Source organism: Hetaerina americana, unplaced genomic scaffold (assembly GCF_022747635.1).
Source record: "Hetaerina americana unplaced genomic scaffold, ioHetAmer1.1.p SCAF_5, whole genome shotgun sequence".
Lineage (NCBI taxonomy): Eukaryota > Metazoa > Arthropoda > Insecta > Odonata > Calopterygidae > Hetaerina > Hetaerina americana.
This window is the reverse complement of record NW_027287095.1, coordinates 61,602,843-61,618,863: the sequence shown is the minus strand read 5'-3', so window position 1 is coordinate 61,618,863 and position 16,021 is coordinate 61,602,843. Positions and strand designations below refer to the sequence as shown.

The following is a 16,021-nucleotide window of genomic DNA, read 5'->3' as shown; positions in this document are numbered from 1 at the left end:
CGTGGATCCGACTGCCGTGGATCCGGGGGCCTGCTAAATCGAATCACCGAAATCTGCGAGGATAATGTTTACAACATCAGTGATATTGTTTACTACGTGTAACGATGTGCCCAACTAACCTATCTCTCGAGGAACGTTCTCGATGATATTCACTCTTCTTCTCCTCAGACGAAAAAGGAAGAACGTGGCGGGCAATCGAGGTTCCGGACTCGACCGACTTCTTCCCAGGGAATTACCCGACGGGTTTCACCGTACAAGAGCCCTCTCGCTCTTCGCTTCGGACGCGGGACCGTCTGGGGCGATGGGGATACGGCACGGAGTTCCCCGGCAGATTCGCGACTCGGGGGGTCGACGCGGCGGCTCATGTTCCGACCCCGACTCCAACCTTGGTACCTCGCGGTTCTTTCCCCCCCCTCATCCCCCCGCCCCACTCTCTCAAACACACACAAACACGCACAGTTCGACCCGCCTCCGCCAACCCAACCCACGGACTCTTGCGAGGGCGTTCTGAGCGCGTGCGTGGACATAACGGTATGCCGTGGAAGTCACGCTGTCGGAAGTTCTATTATGAGAAGAGCGTGCAAACGGACGAGTGAAGCAGGTGTGTGTGTGTGTGTATGTGTGCAGTGGGGAGTTGCAAGTGGTGGACGACAGGACATCCGAGGGAGAGAAATAATACCGGCAGGGAAAGAAGCGAGAAGGGGGGGGAGGTGGATGAGGGAGGGGATACACGTGGGACGACTTCAGGAGAGCTTGGGGGAAGAGGGAGTCGTCCGCACAATGGATCGGTTTTAACTCCTAGAAATATTCCATGTTCGCGACGCAAACGGAGGGAGGAGAGGAAATAAAAAAATGAGGAATTAAAAAAAAAGGTCCTCGTGATGAAACGGTCACCGCAAATGCACTCGAGGGAGGGAGGGGTCGCAGGCGGGTGGGATGTCCTCGACGTTCCTTTTCGAGTTTCGTTCCCCAGGCGGAACGGATTTAGCCTCGCCGCCACTTAGCATCGATCAAATCTGAGAGGGGAGGGGACCTTTTAAAAACGCCCGACCACGGATTATGCGCCGGCCAAGTTTCCCGAAATTTCCGCGTGTTGAATTGTTGATTGCCAGACCTGACGTGGGACTGCCGTAGACGGAATAAGCAGGCGGGCGGGCGGCGTGGGAGATCCCCTAAGACAAACGGCCTCGAGTAAGTGACGCCCACACTCCTAGGGGGAGGGGGTGGATTCGACGAGAGCAGTTCCTTGACTGATTATGAGGACCACCCCTGCATTTACTGAAAGCAATATGTTCAGTACACGTAGCGTGCAAATTCCAAGGAAACATTTAAAACTCGGTTTGAAAATGTTTAAGTTCCCATCCCCAACTTCCAGTCTACGAATGATAGACAACAGTTCTTATTGGAAGTCCTAGTATCCATTATTACAAACGTCTGAATTGGTTGAAAAACTGTTTTTTTTACTAATAACTTAGGCATGTACTATCCTAGCTGGTGGGCAGAAAACACTCTTCCTACTAATCCTATGGTCGCTATTTTGAGTCTTTACTCAGGGATGGATTTTTTTATAAGTTCATAAAAGTATTGAGAGAGGATCCGATCACTTCATGTTTTTTTTTAGGAATATTCAAAAGTAACTCTCATTCGCAACGTCTTCTCATTCTTTACATCATAATTAAACCTACCAGTCCACCACCAGCACCAAAAATATCAAGATCAACTGTTGACTCGGCCTTTCAAGGATCAATTACGGATGTTCCTACGGCTAAATTTATCGGTTTCTCCTTTTGATTGCTCCTTCATCGCCCGTAATCGATTTAATGCGTTTTTTATTGCCACTACGCTGAATGGTCCTTTTATGAAATCGGAAGGGAAGGCATTCCAGTCGGCATCTTCAGGACCATTTCGGAGGGTCGACTGAAAACCGACTGGGGAGTGGGAAATTTGAGATTCAGCGAGGTGAATCAACGAGTGAGCAACCCGAAAATCTTTTGAATTAAACTGCAAACCACCGCGAAAACCTTCGCAGCAGAAATGAAATGAGACAAAACGAGCCGAAAATCAAGGGCAGCTACGGAAAACCGTGCAAGTGCGGGAAAAGTGAAATGGAAGCGGAAAGAAACGGGAGAGAAAAAACGAAGACTACAGAAAAACCAGTTAGCTCTCACCTGAAACTTTTAAACTAATTTTGATTATAGATCAGAACTATAACAAGTCATGATCATGTCAAGAATATATTACGTATAGGTTCAAGAAAAGAGACGACAGGATTGCCAAAAACTCATGACAAGAAGAAATGAGCTGCTCTGGAGTTACAGTCCTGTATTACAAAAACTGCGATTGGATCGCCTTCACTTTCCCAGGACGCGTTCCGTTCTATGTATTCTCTGGAGGTCTGAGGCACTCGAGTTTATTTCTGAGGGAATAATTATCACCTCCGTTTCTCTCAGAAGATTAGTTCAACCGTAAAAGATGAAGGAAAGGGGCTCCCACGCCATTAAATTTAAATACTCGTTCTTCCCTCCTCAACAATCCGCCATCGCAACAAAATCAAGGCCACATTAAATCCAAAAATATTTAATAGAAAGAATTTTTCGACATTAGTGCGTCCTTTTACGGACAACTCATAACCGCTAAGCCATTAAATTTAAATACTCGTTCATTCCTCTCACCTTCTACCATCGCAACATGACCACGACTCAAAAATAATCCCACAATTTTTAAGGGAGAGAATTTTTCCACATTAGCGCATCCTATTAACAGTTCATAACCCCGTACAAATTAATAATAGTAATGGCCGTTACCCAAACAATACCAGTCTGCGAACCAAAGTGGGCGTCTCGAAGCTCATGATGCAGACGTGCAAACGTCACTCCGCACACGTGGGTACTCTCACCAAAAATATTACGTTGACTTCTTGGAGACCGGTCTCTCTCTCTCATTATTTTCTTTTAATAACGCGCGCGCACTTGGACACCCTGTCCCGGCGGACGGATTTCACGCGTCACCAAAAGGATGGAAGACAGCGTGCGCGTGTGTGCGAGCGTGAATTATGACACCGTCAAAAATTTTTCTCCGGTGCGAGTAATGGAGGCGAAGTCGCCGGGCTAGCCGGCCGAGTAAATTGCATGGCGACGGAAGGTGGGAGAGGGTGCCTTGCGTCCGCATGCGTTCTCGAGAGTGCTGAGAAAGTTACTCAAGAAGGTTCTGCGCGACATTTGTGACGAGGAGGGCCGGGTAGTTGGGATGACAGGGGATTAAGGCAGGTGAGGGTAGGGGGGATAGAGACAAGGAAAACGGGGGGGAGCAGTCTCGTGGGACAGAGGACTGGGAGCCGAGGTGGAAGTGACAGCGTTGAGAATATGCATCACAAAAAGCACGGAGGAGGATGAAAGAAAGAGACGAGGAGATGAGAGAAAAAAAGCGTGAGACGTCCGGGGGGGGAAGGAGGGAGTGAAGGGTTAAATGCTCGCGGTAAACTCACGCACGGAGGGGACAGGGGGAAGGGTGGGGGAGGGCCGAGAGAGGTTGTCATCCCAGCCAAGAGAGGGGATTTCTTACGAGTAGGTATTCGCTCAAACGACGAAGGCATTCCGGCCCTGTGCGTTAAAATCCCGCGGTGATGCCTAGGGACAATACGCTTTCCAATACGACGGGAGAATGGATGGTATCCACGGAATGTTACCCTTGGTTTAAAAATCAAAAGAGAGCTCACGTAAATAAGGTGGGGACGCTTCAGCCCCGCGGTTGTCTTTTTCAGCATAATGAATGCAACAGCACCTATGTTATTCCAGCAGCAATCATAAAAAAATGTCTTCTTTGCAAAGAAAGAAATTGTATCCCAGTTAACGTATGCACATTTTGAAATCGACAGAATATTTCTCCGAGAAATTTAGAAATTATTAATCACACGTTAATTCAAGATTATCAATTATTTTCTCCATTAACGATCAGTTACCTATTCAGACGCCACAGGATTTCATTTTTGATTTAATATGCCTTCGGTGGCGCACAGGATGTTCCTCTCTCTGTCACATAACAACCGGAGAGTGATTAAGAAGACAACCTATCTTCGAGAGATAACTCAAGTGGCCATCTAAAAGGAGCTGAAACGAGGATAGAGGAAGAAGAGAAACCTGGTGTCCACCTTGCCATTCCCTTGAAGATATGATATATAAATAGAGGTTGCTATTTGATAGTGGCCCAAAATTGAAATGCTCCTCTCACTAAAACCCGAGCATGATTAAGAATAGTGATTCACAATCGTCCCTTCGCTAGGAAACGATTACGGGCTCTCCGTAAGAACACTGTACCATCGCACTGGCACATTAGTGTCCGTACTATGCCACTGGCGCTCACAGTGAGATACCCTGCGGTACACGACTATGGAATCGGTTTACTGCAGCAGCTTTTTACCCTTTTAATACCATTTTTAAATTTAAAAATTACTGATCTCTCTTTCTCCTTCCCTCGATAGGGAAATGTAATCCTGGAGAATCATTAACCATATCTATTTCCAAATAGTAGACTTTCATTTCCTGAGCAATTGATCCATTTAGCTACAATGTGCAACATTTTTTTTTACTTTTATGCATTTCATTTTTATTATTGATTACCAAAAAGATATTCCAAGTTTCTCGAGGATTCCACTCGTGAATGCGCACGGAGCGCGTGGGCATTGCGCGCCGCGCTCATTTAAAACCCCGTGGGCAGAGAAACAGGCGGCACTATTACGCGACCCTGGTGGACGCCAACCAGCACCGAAGCTCCCACATCTCTTCCAGGAAATTGATTCCAGCGTCACACAAAACTCGATCCGCACCGCAAACACTTATCTGAAAGCCATCGATAATGCGGTCGACGTGGAGTTGGGGGCGAGCCAGAGCGTGACGGAGGTGACCGAAACGCGGTCGACCGAAGGGCCGTATAGTATATACCATATTATTTTCTGCGCGCGCTTGCGTGTGTGTCCGTGGAAATGTGTGTAACCGCCTGCAACTTGAGGGGGCGCGTGGGCATACGCACCTCGTCTCCGCTGCAATCTCCCGCTCGATCTCCCTCTCGAACTGCACCAGCAGGGGGGCCGGCATCCCGAAGCGCGCACCCCTTCTCGCCACCTCGAGTAGGCAGAGGACCACGTGGCGGGTGTTCTTCCTCAAGATGAGGTCGTCCGTCTCGAAGAGCAGGCACTCGAGCACCCCCAGCTGGTGACGGCACCACGCGATGAAGTTGGACACGTTGTCGCGGGCGAAGAAGGTGCCGGGCTTGACGTCCGGTCGGTAGGCCACGCCCCCGATGCGGCACCCGTTGAGGCCACCACCGTTGGTGACGGTGGCCGACGCGGTCATCCCCGAGAGCTGCATCCTCCGCGCCTGGCGCCGAGCCACCCATTCCTCGGCAGCCTCCCTCACGTTATTCGCGTGCTTAAGGGGTAGAGAAAGAGATAGACATTTGGATTAAAACACCAATATTTACGACTATAAACATTTAGATAGGTTTCACAGGCAAGGAAACTTATTACAAGTTCTGGGGCTTGCTAAATTTAAACACATCAAAGTGGGGGACCAGCAACCTCTCCTGCGGTTTATCAGGAAAATCTAATCTGGAGTGAAGCTGGGGCTGTCCATAACTATCATCGGGATTCGAATCCAGATCCCTAAGGCCACCTCTCTCCGGACTGCAAGCCTAAGCCATTAGAAATTTAAAAGAAATCTTCACTATCAGGGACAAAATTCAGTTCATTGGATATTTATTTCAATTGAGCCCATCTTAGTGATACGTATATGACGGATATGTATTACCTGGTACACTTCTGGGGTCCGTTCTCAAAGCTACCATTCGATTTGGTCGTTTCAGAGATCCTTTAAATGCACTCCTAACTGTAGCATCCGAAATCACATTTTTACTGAAATATAGCTATACAAGTATACTGTACACTTGAACACTGTGATTCAACAGATTTATGCTAATGCAATATTCCGTCAAAGCATGATAATGATAGCAACTGTGGTGACTTGTGGAAGTCAGAAATTACTATGGGCTTTTAAATTGGCTTTAAACTTTGAATAACTTGACCATGTGAAATTCGAGCTCCTGGCAACAGTTTTTAATGTTCGTCAGATTTTCTGGGACTGAACAATCCCCAATCACGATTCGTACCCACGACCTTTGGGCTAGCAGGGAGGTGTTTCCTCTACCAGATAATACTGTGGTGACTGGGTAAAGCAAACATCTCATTTATCGACTTGACCCCTTTCAATATCCGCACCTTCATTCCTGATTGACTGATGTTTTATATTGCTTTGAGAGTCTCGGAAGGTGAATTTGATTGAGCATTTATTTATAATAACGGGTTGGACCACGTAGAAAATCAGCTTTTTAATTGAGGTATTAGAGAAACCATTTACGTCTGTTTCTTGACCCTTTGGATTAACCAGAAATCCCGCAAATTTCTTTAGTTGTAATTTGTTTTCACCGAATCTTGCACCTATGGATGTTGTAATTTCTCACTAGATCATCTGAAATGGGTACACTGGGGCAATTGAAAAAACAATTTATCGAACAAAGAAGTCATTAAGCGGCAAGCGAATTTTTTTTAAGGCATCGCGATTAATTTGTTAACAGGTGCAATTTTAATGATATTTCATTAAGTTCGAAATCAATTATCAGCATCATTTATGCGCCCTGAGACAGCCTCAATACGTTGATTGATATTTTAATTATTTACTAGTTTCTAAATTCCCGGATTATTTTTTAATAATTTCACCATTAGCACTGTATCGTAGATAATATGCATTGCAGCGATAATATGCACTGATTTCTACCTCCCTCTTTTGTTCCTATGTATGAATAAAACATTTATTCCACTTGTTGTTATTTATGTTGGCTTGAGCATGGAGAAGATTTCTCAAGGAAAACTTTCATCAAAAAAGCAAACTTGGATATGACTGAATGTATAAGCAATTACTGGGTAGGTGGCGAGCATTCCAGAATAAAGTATATAGCATACACTTTAAGTTACACAAATCATCATCACCTGTGCTTAATACTATTTTGTTCTTATCAGTTCAATTCGCGGTGAGCCTTAAAATATGTTCAATAACTGCCAAATCTATTAGAAAAAAAATGGCAATGAGGCATATAATAATTTTATCTGAACAATCTAAAGCCTGTTGCCATAACCGGTGGCAATATTAACTTAAGGAACAGTTCACGATTTGGTTCGTGAATCATTCAGTGATAACATTTGAAGTTCGATGGATTTATATCACCAAGTTTTCTGCAAGACACACTTATGTCAATACTAAAATCAACAGTTGATTTCTTACTTTTAGTGAAATTTGATAAGAACGCTCTGTACATAAAGTAGTTGCCGCCAGAATAAGACAATGACGCCACTAGGAATAAACGGGGAGATTACACGGGAATACGGCTTCATGAACACATAAAAAATTAAATATTAAGGCATGACATAACAAAACGAAATATTTACTGAATATAAAATAAAATATTTACCCATCCGCCGACGAAAGCATTTGAATTAACGAACGATCGATATTGATGAGGTGTTACGGAACGCAAATATATACAAAAATATTCGCATCCTGAAAAAAAACTGGAGCATTAGTTATGTCTACCTGCAAAACCCAACACCGTTTCATGAACTAACTCATTTAGGAAAAACAAAAATATGGAACACATTCACATGTACAACAAACACCGAAATCACAAAAATGAAATTCCCTCCCTTAACCCATCTTCTTAATCCATTAATAACTCGCAAAAACTCTAGCTTATCCTTCATGTTTCTCCTTCACCCTTCTCTATACCCGCTATCACATTGCCATCAACCTTATTTACATTTTTGACTAGTAGCAACTGCTAACTAACTAATTACTGTGTAACTCTATCCCTTATCCGCCCTTAAAGTTCACCAGTTATTTTTCGCACTGCTTTAGCATTGCGAATTTTATCAACAAAACATCCCAAACTCTAAAAGAGTAAAACAATACCTGCTTCTAAAAATATACAACATCAAAAAGAAAAGGAGTAACACGTTAATAACATTTTTCAGCTAAGTCACGTACGGTATTCACGTATTCAATCCTACTTCTCAATTTTCGAAATAACAAATGAAGAGGTTATATTGACGTTTTTGCAGAACACCAAAGACTAAGCGGCATATTGACGACGTGAACTTTAGTACCTTGATAGTATTGCTTTGACTATATTCAGTTTTTTATCCGATTCATAAGTCATCCAGCAGACGCTCTCGCAGTTGACCAACTGGGAATAGTCCATTTTCTTCACTCAATTAAAACGTTACAAGATTTGTATCCTGTCACTAAAATTAGCGGCACAAACTCAATGGGAGATGGAAGTAAATTAACTTTCCAACTTTCAAATTGAGGGATGGAACCGGTTCATTGGATGGGTACTGAAGGCTTACAGGAAAAAAAAACGATTTGAGCCAAAATTATAAAAAGGTCCGGTAATATTATGACGTATCTACGATATGTATCGTCTTCTTTTTGCAACTTCAGGCGACTATCAGAGAGGGAGATATTTTCAAATTTTATTCAGGAAACTGCTTAAGCCCTGATGTCAGCGTATAAATATATATACATACTTTATTACGATAAAAGTGTAAATTTAATCAACAGAATTCCATTTAAATAAAATCAATACTCACTGAACATTGGAACGCCACTGGATTACGGACCGTAATATCAACCACTGAATTCCAATTATCGATTAAATCATTTTGTGGGCGAGTGATCCCATCGAAAATATATTCAATTTTTCATTTTTTTCCCGCTGGGTGACGGCGCAAGCAAAATGGTTCTTTTAACGGAAATATATTCTCTAAAAGGGTATGAAATCAGTAGGGGTGGATAGGCATCATGCTTACCACAGCAATTCAAGACGCAGAAAGAGGCTATCGGGATGGCTCCGTAAATATGAAAACCCCGAAGTGTCGATTTGACTCCAGTAGATTATTGAAACGCCCATAAATTAATCTAGAGATAACTCGAACGCACTATTATCTGACGGATGCAAGCGACTGACAAAGCAATTTCAGCCAGTTCCAGGAAAGCAGTTAATGCTACTTATGTAAAAAGATGAGACCTGGATTGCTCAGGTAGGTTCTGATGCTTTTTATGAGTGAAAATTATACAACGTGAATGAGTTGAACACCGGGTTACGGAATGAGTTGAATATCGATGGAAGCACTATAGAGGGTTTCCTACTTTCCTTACCTTCCAGATAACACTCCAATGAACCTACGTACAAAATAGAATGACTATACATACACTCGTGATAGACAGATGTGAATTATATCAGAAACCTTCGAAGCTCTTTTATACGACATGAACACTAAATCTCGATCCATTCTTTATAAATAGTGGAAAACTATGTCCCTTTCTCCCGGATGAAAGTGATGCAAGATTACGTTTGAAAAACAAATGTAAATATAGAAATAAATTATCCTAGAGTTATCGGTCGAAAAACTGGAAAAAAACTAGTATTCTGATCTTTAAATTCTCACTCTCATATGTAGGCCTTTCAGCCTGAGGTATTACGATTAATCCCAGTTATTTTGCGGTTTTTTCAGCCCCTTAACACTTCAGAAACAAAAACAACAAAAGGTTTGTACAATGCCAATACAACGCTGACATTATCAAAACTCCATTTCGACTGCCATAAGTTCGTCAGCGAAATAAAAATACGCATACTGTAGAATTTGAACTTAAACTGAAATTAATATGAAAATGAATTTCGAAAGTCCTTGAAGAGTATTAATAGAATGTTTCCATCTGACGGATTACAACACCAGCTAACTCCTGAAATTTGTAATGTGCTGAGGGGCGGAGGTACAAGAAAATAAGAGAAAGCGTGGTGCCACTTACAGATGATCTCTTGTCTCACAGGGTAATTACGCGCTGCTGGACGTGACCAGCATATATTACGGAACACGCGGAAATGAGACGTCGCAACGCGACCTTTGTCATTCCTGAGATGCGGAAAGGGAATAACTCAGATAATTACAAGGGTTAGAAAAACTTACCAATGCCACAAGCAATTTACATCGTGAATAGGTGTCATATAAACACTTTCTCACCCGGCATACATGCAATCACATGAGACTTCTCGTCGCCAGTGACTATTTACAACCCTTCTTTAAACTAATTACCTAAATAGAAAAGAAAAATATGATACACATGTATGATTAAATAACTCCGCTCATGGAACATGTTTCATCAAATGAAATAGACAATTGCAATTTTATTTCCGCTTTTAAAACTTCGCAAGAATCAATATACTATGTATGTGGGTTTACTTTTCTAGACGAGAAAGCATTTTACAATTTTCTATGGTATTTATAGTAAATGCGGTGAAGTACTTGCTGATTACGCCTGTATTTGGCTAAAATAATATACTTTTTGTTTTCATAAAAATTAGTTTTTCTTAAAAAGTTTATGGCTATGACTTTACCGGATATGAGGTGACTTTATCTTTACCGCCGATATTTTCCGGCCCGCACACAAAAAAGCATGGACACGATTGACTCGATAAAAACAGTGACTCCAAAACTACCCGTGGCTCCCTTCCCTTGCTAGCCGTTGGCCACGGCTATCCGACATGTTCCTTTGGGGGGAGGGGAAGCAGGACGGCGGGAGGAATCGGTTCAGTGGTGAACCTGCCGTTATGTTATGGGAGGATGCGACATCGCATCGCAGGCAGAGGATAGGATAGGCAAGATAGGCATCGCAGCGCTTAGTTTGGGATACACTGAGCAATAGGGTTGGGTTCTAATCCAAAAGCTTTATCGTCCTCAGATTCTAATTATTTTTCAAGACGAACCAGTTAACAAAAATCAATTACCTTTCAGTATAGCACATTTCCAAATGGAGTCAAGGGATCACTCTCGAATCCAATCACAGGTATACATGATTGGGCACTGATTAAATGTCTTTGATTAAAAAATGGAGTCTTCAGTACCCATTGCGCTCAAGGGGGATTTGAGAGAGACAGATTCGTATTTCACATCGGGGAATACTATTGTTATGTGACGGAAGGCTCTACATTGAATTTATTTTTACGAAATAAGAGAGTATCTTGTGTCGAGGAATACAGAAAAAAATTTACTCGTATTACTCAAATCTGCTTGCATTCGTGATTCAGCGTTTTAAATTTATGCATACAAGATATGTAAACTTGTAGATTATCCAAGATATGAAACATTTTAGCATGGGAATGAAAAACAAATAAGGACGCTAATGAAGGAGTTGTATTTTGATCCTTGCATTCATTCATTTATAACGTCAAACTTTCCAAACCCATTTGAGTTTCTGATTCGGGAGGCAAGTTGAAGCACGTAAAACGCCGAGGACGAATTCAACCTTCATAATGCTGCTCCACAAAAGTACCGCGGCTCAAAACACAAAACAGTGCGCCAGGAAGGAATTTATCGCATCTCCCATCTTATTTCCGCTTCCGCGTGCCTTCGCACAGAGAGCCTCGCTCCCATCCGGTCGAAACTCCTGTTGCGCCACCTACAAAAGGCAGCGTGCGAATGTTTTTAGGGCAATATACAAAATATACACGTAGTAGCGAAATAGATCATCGGTATCCCGAACAGATGAATAGGCTATTATTTTTCCAACTACCTCAAATTTACCAAGCGTGATTGCGAAGATATTAATTGAAAAAAACCTTATAACGAGATATTTGGGGATTCTTCACACATGCTCCGGAAGACGGTTCTTTTGTTTCATGATTATCCGATTTTTCCAAAGTTTCAAGGCAAAATCCATTTCCAGACTTGAAATAGAAATGTCTTTTAGCATTTTACACAACTTCTACACATTTCATGTTCACGCTTCCGTATAGTATCGCAGTGTGTATTTCATTTCTGATGGATTAGATACCTTTTGTTTTGCGATTTTTATCGGACGAAACATATTCCATTCACAAAAATTCTACTCGGTTCAAACACGCTTTGGCCTTGAAACGTAAATCAACACGCAAGTCAGAGTAACAAGATGAAAAAGCTGAGAAAATGAGAATATTGCGTGCAACTCGAGTTTTCTTTTTCGATGTTAAAATGCATCACATAAGGGCGACGCCACGAGAATCTGGGAAGCTATCACGGACAACCAAGTCCCTGATGCAGTCAACAGCGATAGGCGCACTAATCTATCATTTCATTAGTGAAATAACCCATGACGCTGCCAAAAGACGTCTGAATTAGACTCAATTTTAGTAGCATTTGCATGAAAAAATCGGGGAAGATAAGGCATCCTGAGGAACTTAAAAAGTTGCTCAAGAAAATGTTCAGTTCAGGTAAAAAAATAAATACATTTAGTACAATGTCCTTCATCCGAAAATATTTTCGTCAGCCAAAACTTCTACGCAAAGTGTTCGGAGACGGTGGCGATTAATTCAATGCCGACGCAGTTAAAATGTTTCCATCCTAGAATTTATCAGAAGGAAGCTCTACGCAAGTTGTGGCCCATAAAATATGTCATGCACTTAATGCGGGGAGAGGGCAGATAGGGGGGATTGTTCCGCCGTAATGGGGAGCGAGAGGGATTTGGTTATCCGAGACCTCGCAGCAGATGAGACTGAGCTATCCGCAGGCATACTTCCAGCCCTGATATTATCAGCATTTCGGCAACTTATACATACTTCATTTCCTTCCGTAAATGTTGCTCTTTGAGGATTTTTAGCCTTAGTTCAAACTGTATCGAATATTTTTCTTGGGCTACGATTTCTGCAGAAAGAGTCCAGCTATGTTCAACCATCACCAAATGGCGAGAGTTTCCAGCAAAATTATTACGAAGATGAGCGGTGGAGAGGAAACGTGACGTGATTTTCAAGGGAAAGCGATCTAGCGTGACGGAATATGACAGTGAGGTGAAGATGTGTAGAGAAAATGGCCAAAATCACAGAGGCGACATTTATGGACGACGCGATGCTTAAACCTGGAGGCAGAGGAGACTGCGTGACCAGAATGGAGTGTCGGACATTCACTTGGCCGTTAAATCACGCTTGAACATTTTCATGTTTTCCAATTTATCACTTTACGTGTGCACTATACACAAGTTGAGTCACCCAGGACTTGTAATTAATACTGCAAGCGTACCGTATGGAAAGATGCTTGGCAAACTGCGAAATTGAACTGAGCCAGTCAAAGCGTTCGCAGAATTTCGGTTGGTCCTACAGTCTCTCTGCCCCATAGTCTAAACTTATTTTTTTTATTTTGCCGCGTCCTAATGTACCAAAAGTCAACATTAGCACGATTCCCGATAAATTACTCCGAATGAGAAACTCTATTCAGTGAAATAAACAGAGCGAGGAGATCATCCATGGAAACGGAAAACAAAAACAGGATGCAAATATCGCCGAGGCTATTGAAATCGGATCGGAAAGTTATTTTTTTTGGACAATGGGATTGGAAAATTTTAAATATTACGCCTAAACATCTGGCACGTTCATCGAGTGGCCAAAGGTGTTATCGGGGAAACGCCCAAAAATATAGGTCAAACTCTAAAGGGGAAATGCTTTATGCACTTTCGATTCCGCATACCATTTGGATGGCATATTGAATAGGTCAGATGTACAATAGATTATGAATCATCCCGGGATAAATAACAGACTCTCTACACTTTCGAGGACTGAACCTTTTGACCTCTTATCTGGGCAATCTAGTGGGGCACGCTAGGCCCTTGGAATTTATTTCCGAATGACACCGGCTGAGTTCACCTCAGTCAATAGAAAACCCAATTCGATCACTTCCGACGGGTGTACTCCGTCAACGAGTCAACACGACGGCATCGATTATCACTTTAACCAACTGTCAAAGTAATGAAGTAAATGAACTTCGCTGGGAAGGTCTCATTGAACACCGACGGGATGACGCAGGAGAAGAAGACATTTTAGGAAGCAAACGATACTAGTCGGAAATTTACCGGTGCAAAAAATTGTGTTTTCACGCCAATCGCATCTTTTAATAGTAATTGTCATGTAACCAGAATGGATATCAATTCTTGAACGAAGAAAATGGAAAAATTGAAGTTTCAAGAGGCTCGGCTATGCCACTTTAGATACCTTTGACTCGAATATATTCAAAGATACGCCCTTCAGATATTTTTATTATTAGTTCGTACGTTCGTTCGCCTGTATTAAATGTGTTCGCTTTCTGGCTTTTAGTCCCGTCTTGGGCTCTGGTGTGGTGTAAACTGAGGCGGCGGCTTGCCCCCCCCCCCCCCGTGAAACAACTTATCACTGTAGACCGACCTTAATAGGGAGCCGAATAATTAAAAATATTACCACCCTTCGCATTACTAAATTACACACCATGCAGTTCTATCGAACATCTACGACTTTTTCTCGAAGACTTGAATACTGACATTTAGATATGTGGAACAATCTCGAATGATAAGTGATACCTTGTCCCAGGATGTGTCCAAAAGATAAAAAATCCCCCTCGCAACACGTTCACCAATGACGTCTTCTCCTTTGAAAGAGTTGACGTCATTATTTAACATATCGATTGTTCATCACAAGAAGCTATGAATAAATTTTCCTTCGGCCAACTGCCCTAATTGCAAATTGATTTTGCAACGTGTTTTCAGCAGAGTTGCATGGACGAGAATTCTGTTACGGATGTGAACGACTCGCCCTTACTGTTTAGCAGGTTTTGCGATGCGAAGACCATGTCTGCTATGCATTATCCACGAACAAGGAAACAGAGACCTTCCCTGAAAGCTAAGTTTGTCCTGAAACCGTGTTTCTGCCCTGGGGTGAGCACATTGACATCCTTACGGAAAAGGCAAATTCTGGATCGTGCCAAATAGGTTGAAAGCTAATAATAATGAATAAACACTGAGCGACAAATGATAAATGAAGGATTCCAAGGCGAAAATAAAAAACTCACAAGAAGTCATTTCATAATTTGCAGGATGTCAAAACTGTCCAATTTCATTATTTTTTCACTGGAAGAAAGGAACTCGTGGGTTTACGTTTATCATTCAACAAGAGACATGCATTTCGAAAATAATTTAATCAATAAATCTACAGACCCCTCTGTAATTTATTATTTTGAGCTGATATTTTTAAACCTCAAAATTAACCTAGATTTTGAAGAAATATTGCATGATAAATTCATCACTATCATACTATTTGGCAGACACCGTTCAAGTGACTAGTAAAAGTCTTGGAATTGAAAATCCTGATAAATTGACTTTGTTATTATCTAAATCTTTCCCTTTGCAGTAATTTAACAAGATATAATTTATACTTCACAACTAATCAGGCTGGCGTCCTATTTAACCATCGTTACAACTATTGGCTGGCGTCCTATTTAACCATCGTTACATTACTTGTTTTTGTATCTCATTCTATTCGAAACGTTTTCACAATATACACCAAAGAGATCTTAAAGAGATCGTTAATGTGATCAACTGCAAATGACAGTGGAGGTAAAATGGCTTTCAGGTAACCAATAATATAGGCAAACCACAGAATGCTATTTGTGCCACTGACACACTAAATTTAGTTTTTTAATCTCTTCTCACAGAGAATTTTCACTCGCATAAGTGAAAATTTACCACTCAGCCCTTCGCCAATGTCATATATGGATGAATTGCGACGGAGGAAAAAATTAATCTTTGGCTACAACTGGAGAGTGTGACTAGTTTTTAATTTTATTTGCCCTTTTTTTTTCAACCTCAAATATTTCGCTTCAAAATGGTGTGGTGAATAATTCCAGGCATTAACTTTTCTTGCACATTGGATCAAAACAGTAATAGGAAGAGGGTGGGGAGTAAGTACCTTGCAGAGGACGACCCCCGTGTCCAGTTTTTCCATGAAGTCATTCGCCGTGATGTCCAGGCCGGGATAGAGACCGTTGAGCCACTCCGCTAGATCCTCCTTCATCGCCTCCAGGTACTCCTCGCTCGACTTGAACGGCTTCAACGACCGCTGGTCGATCAACAGCGGCGTGAGCGCCGGG

The 16,021-nt window shown here is 42.1% G+C and overlaps 1 protein-coding gene across 1 annotated transcript in view; it reads right to left on the bottom strand.

Moving 5' to 3' along the window:
- pigs (pickled eggs) overlaps positions 1-15,945 on the bottom strand; it is a 93,090-nt gene extending 77,145 nt beyond the window's left edge. Inside the window, exons 1-2 of the mRNA XM_071592509.1 lie at positions 15,841-15,945; positions 5,026-5,423 (exon numbers count right to left, since the gene is read on the bottom strand). Coding sequence (XP_071448610.1) covers positions 5,026-5,423; positions 15,841-15,945 — 503 coding nt within the window. The remainder of the gene's footprint in view (positions 1-5,025; positions 5,424-15,840) is intronic.
- Positions 15,946-16,021: the final 76 nt, after the last annotated feature.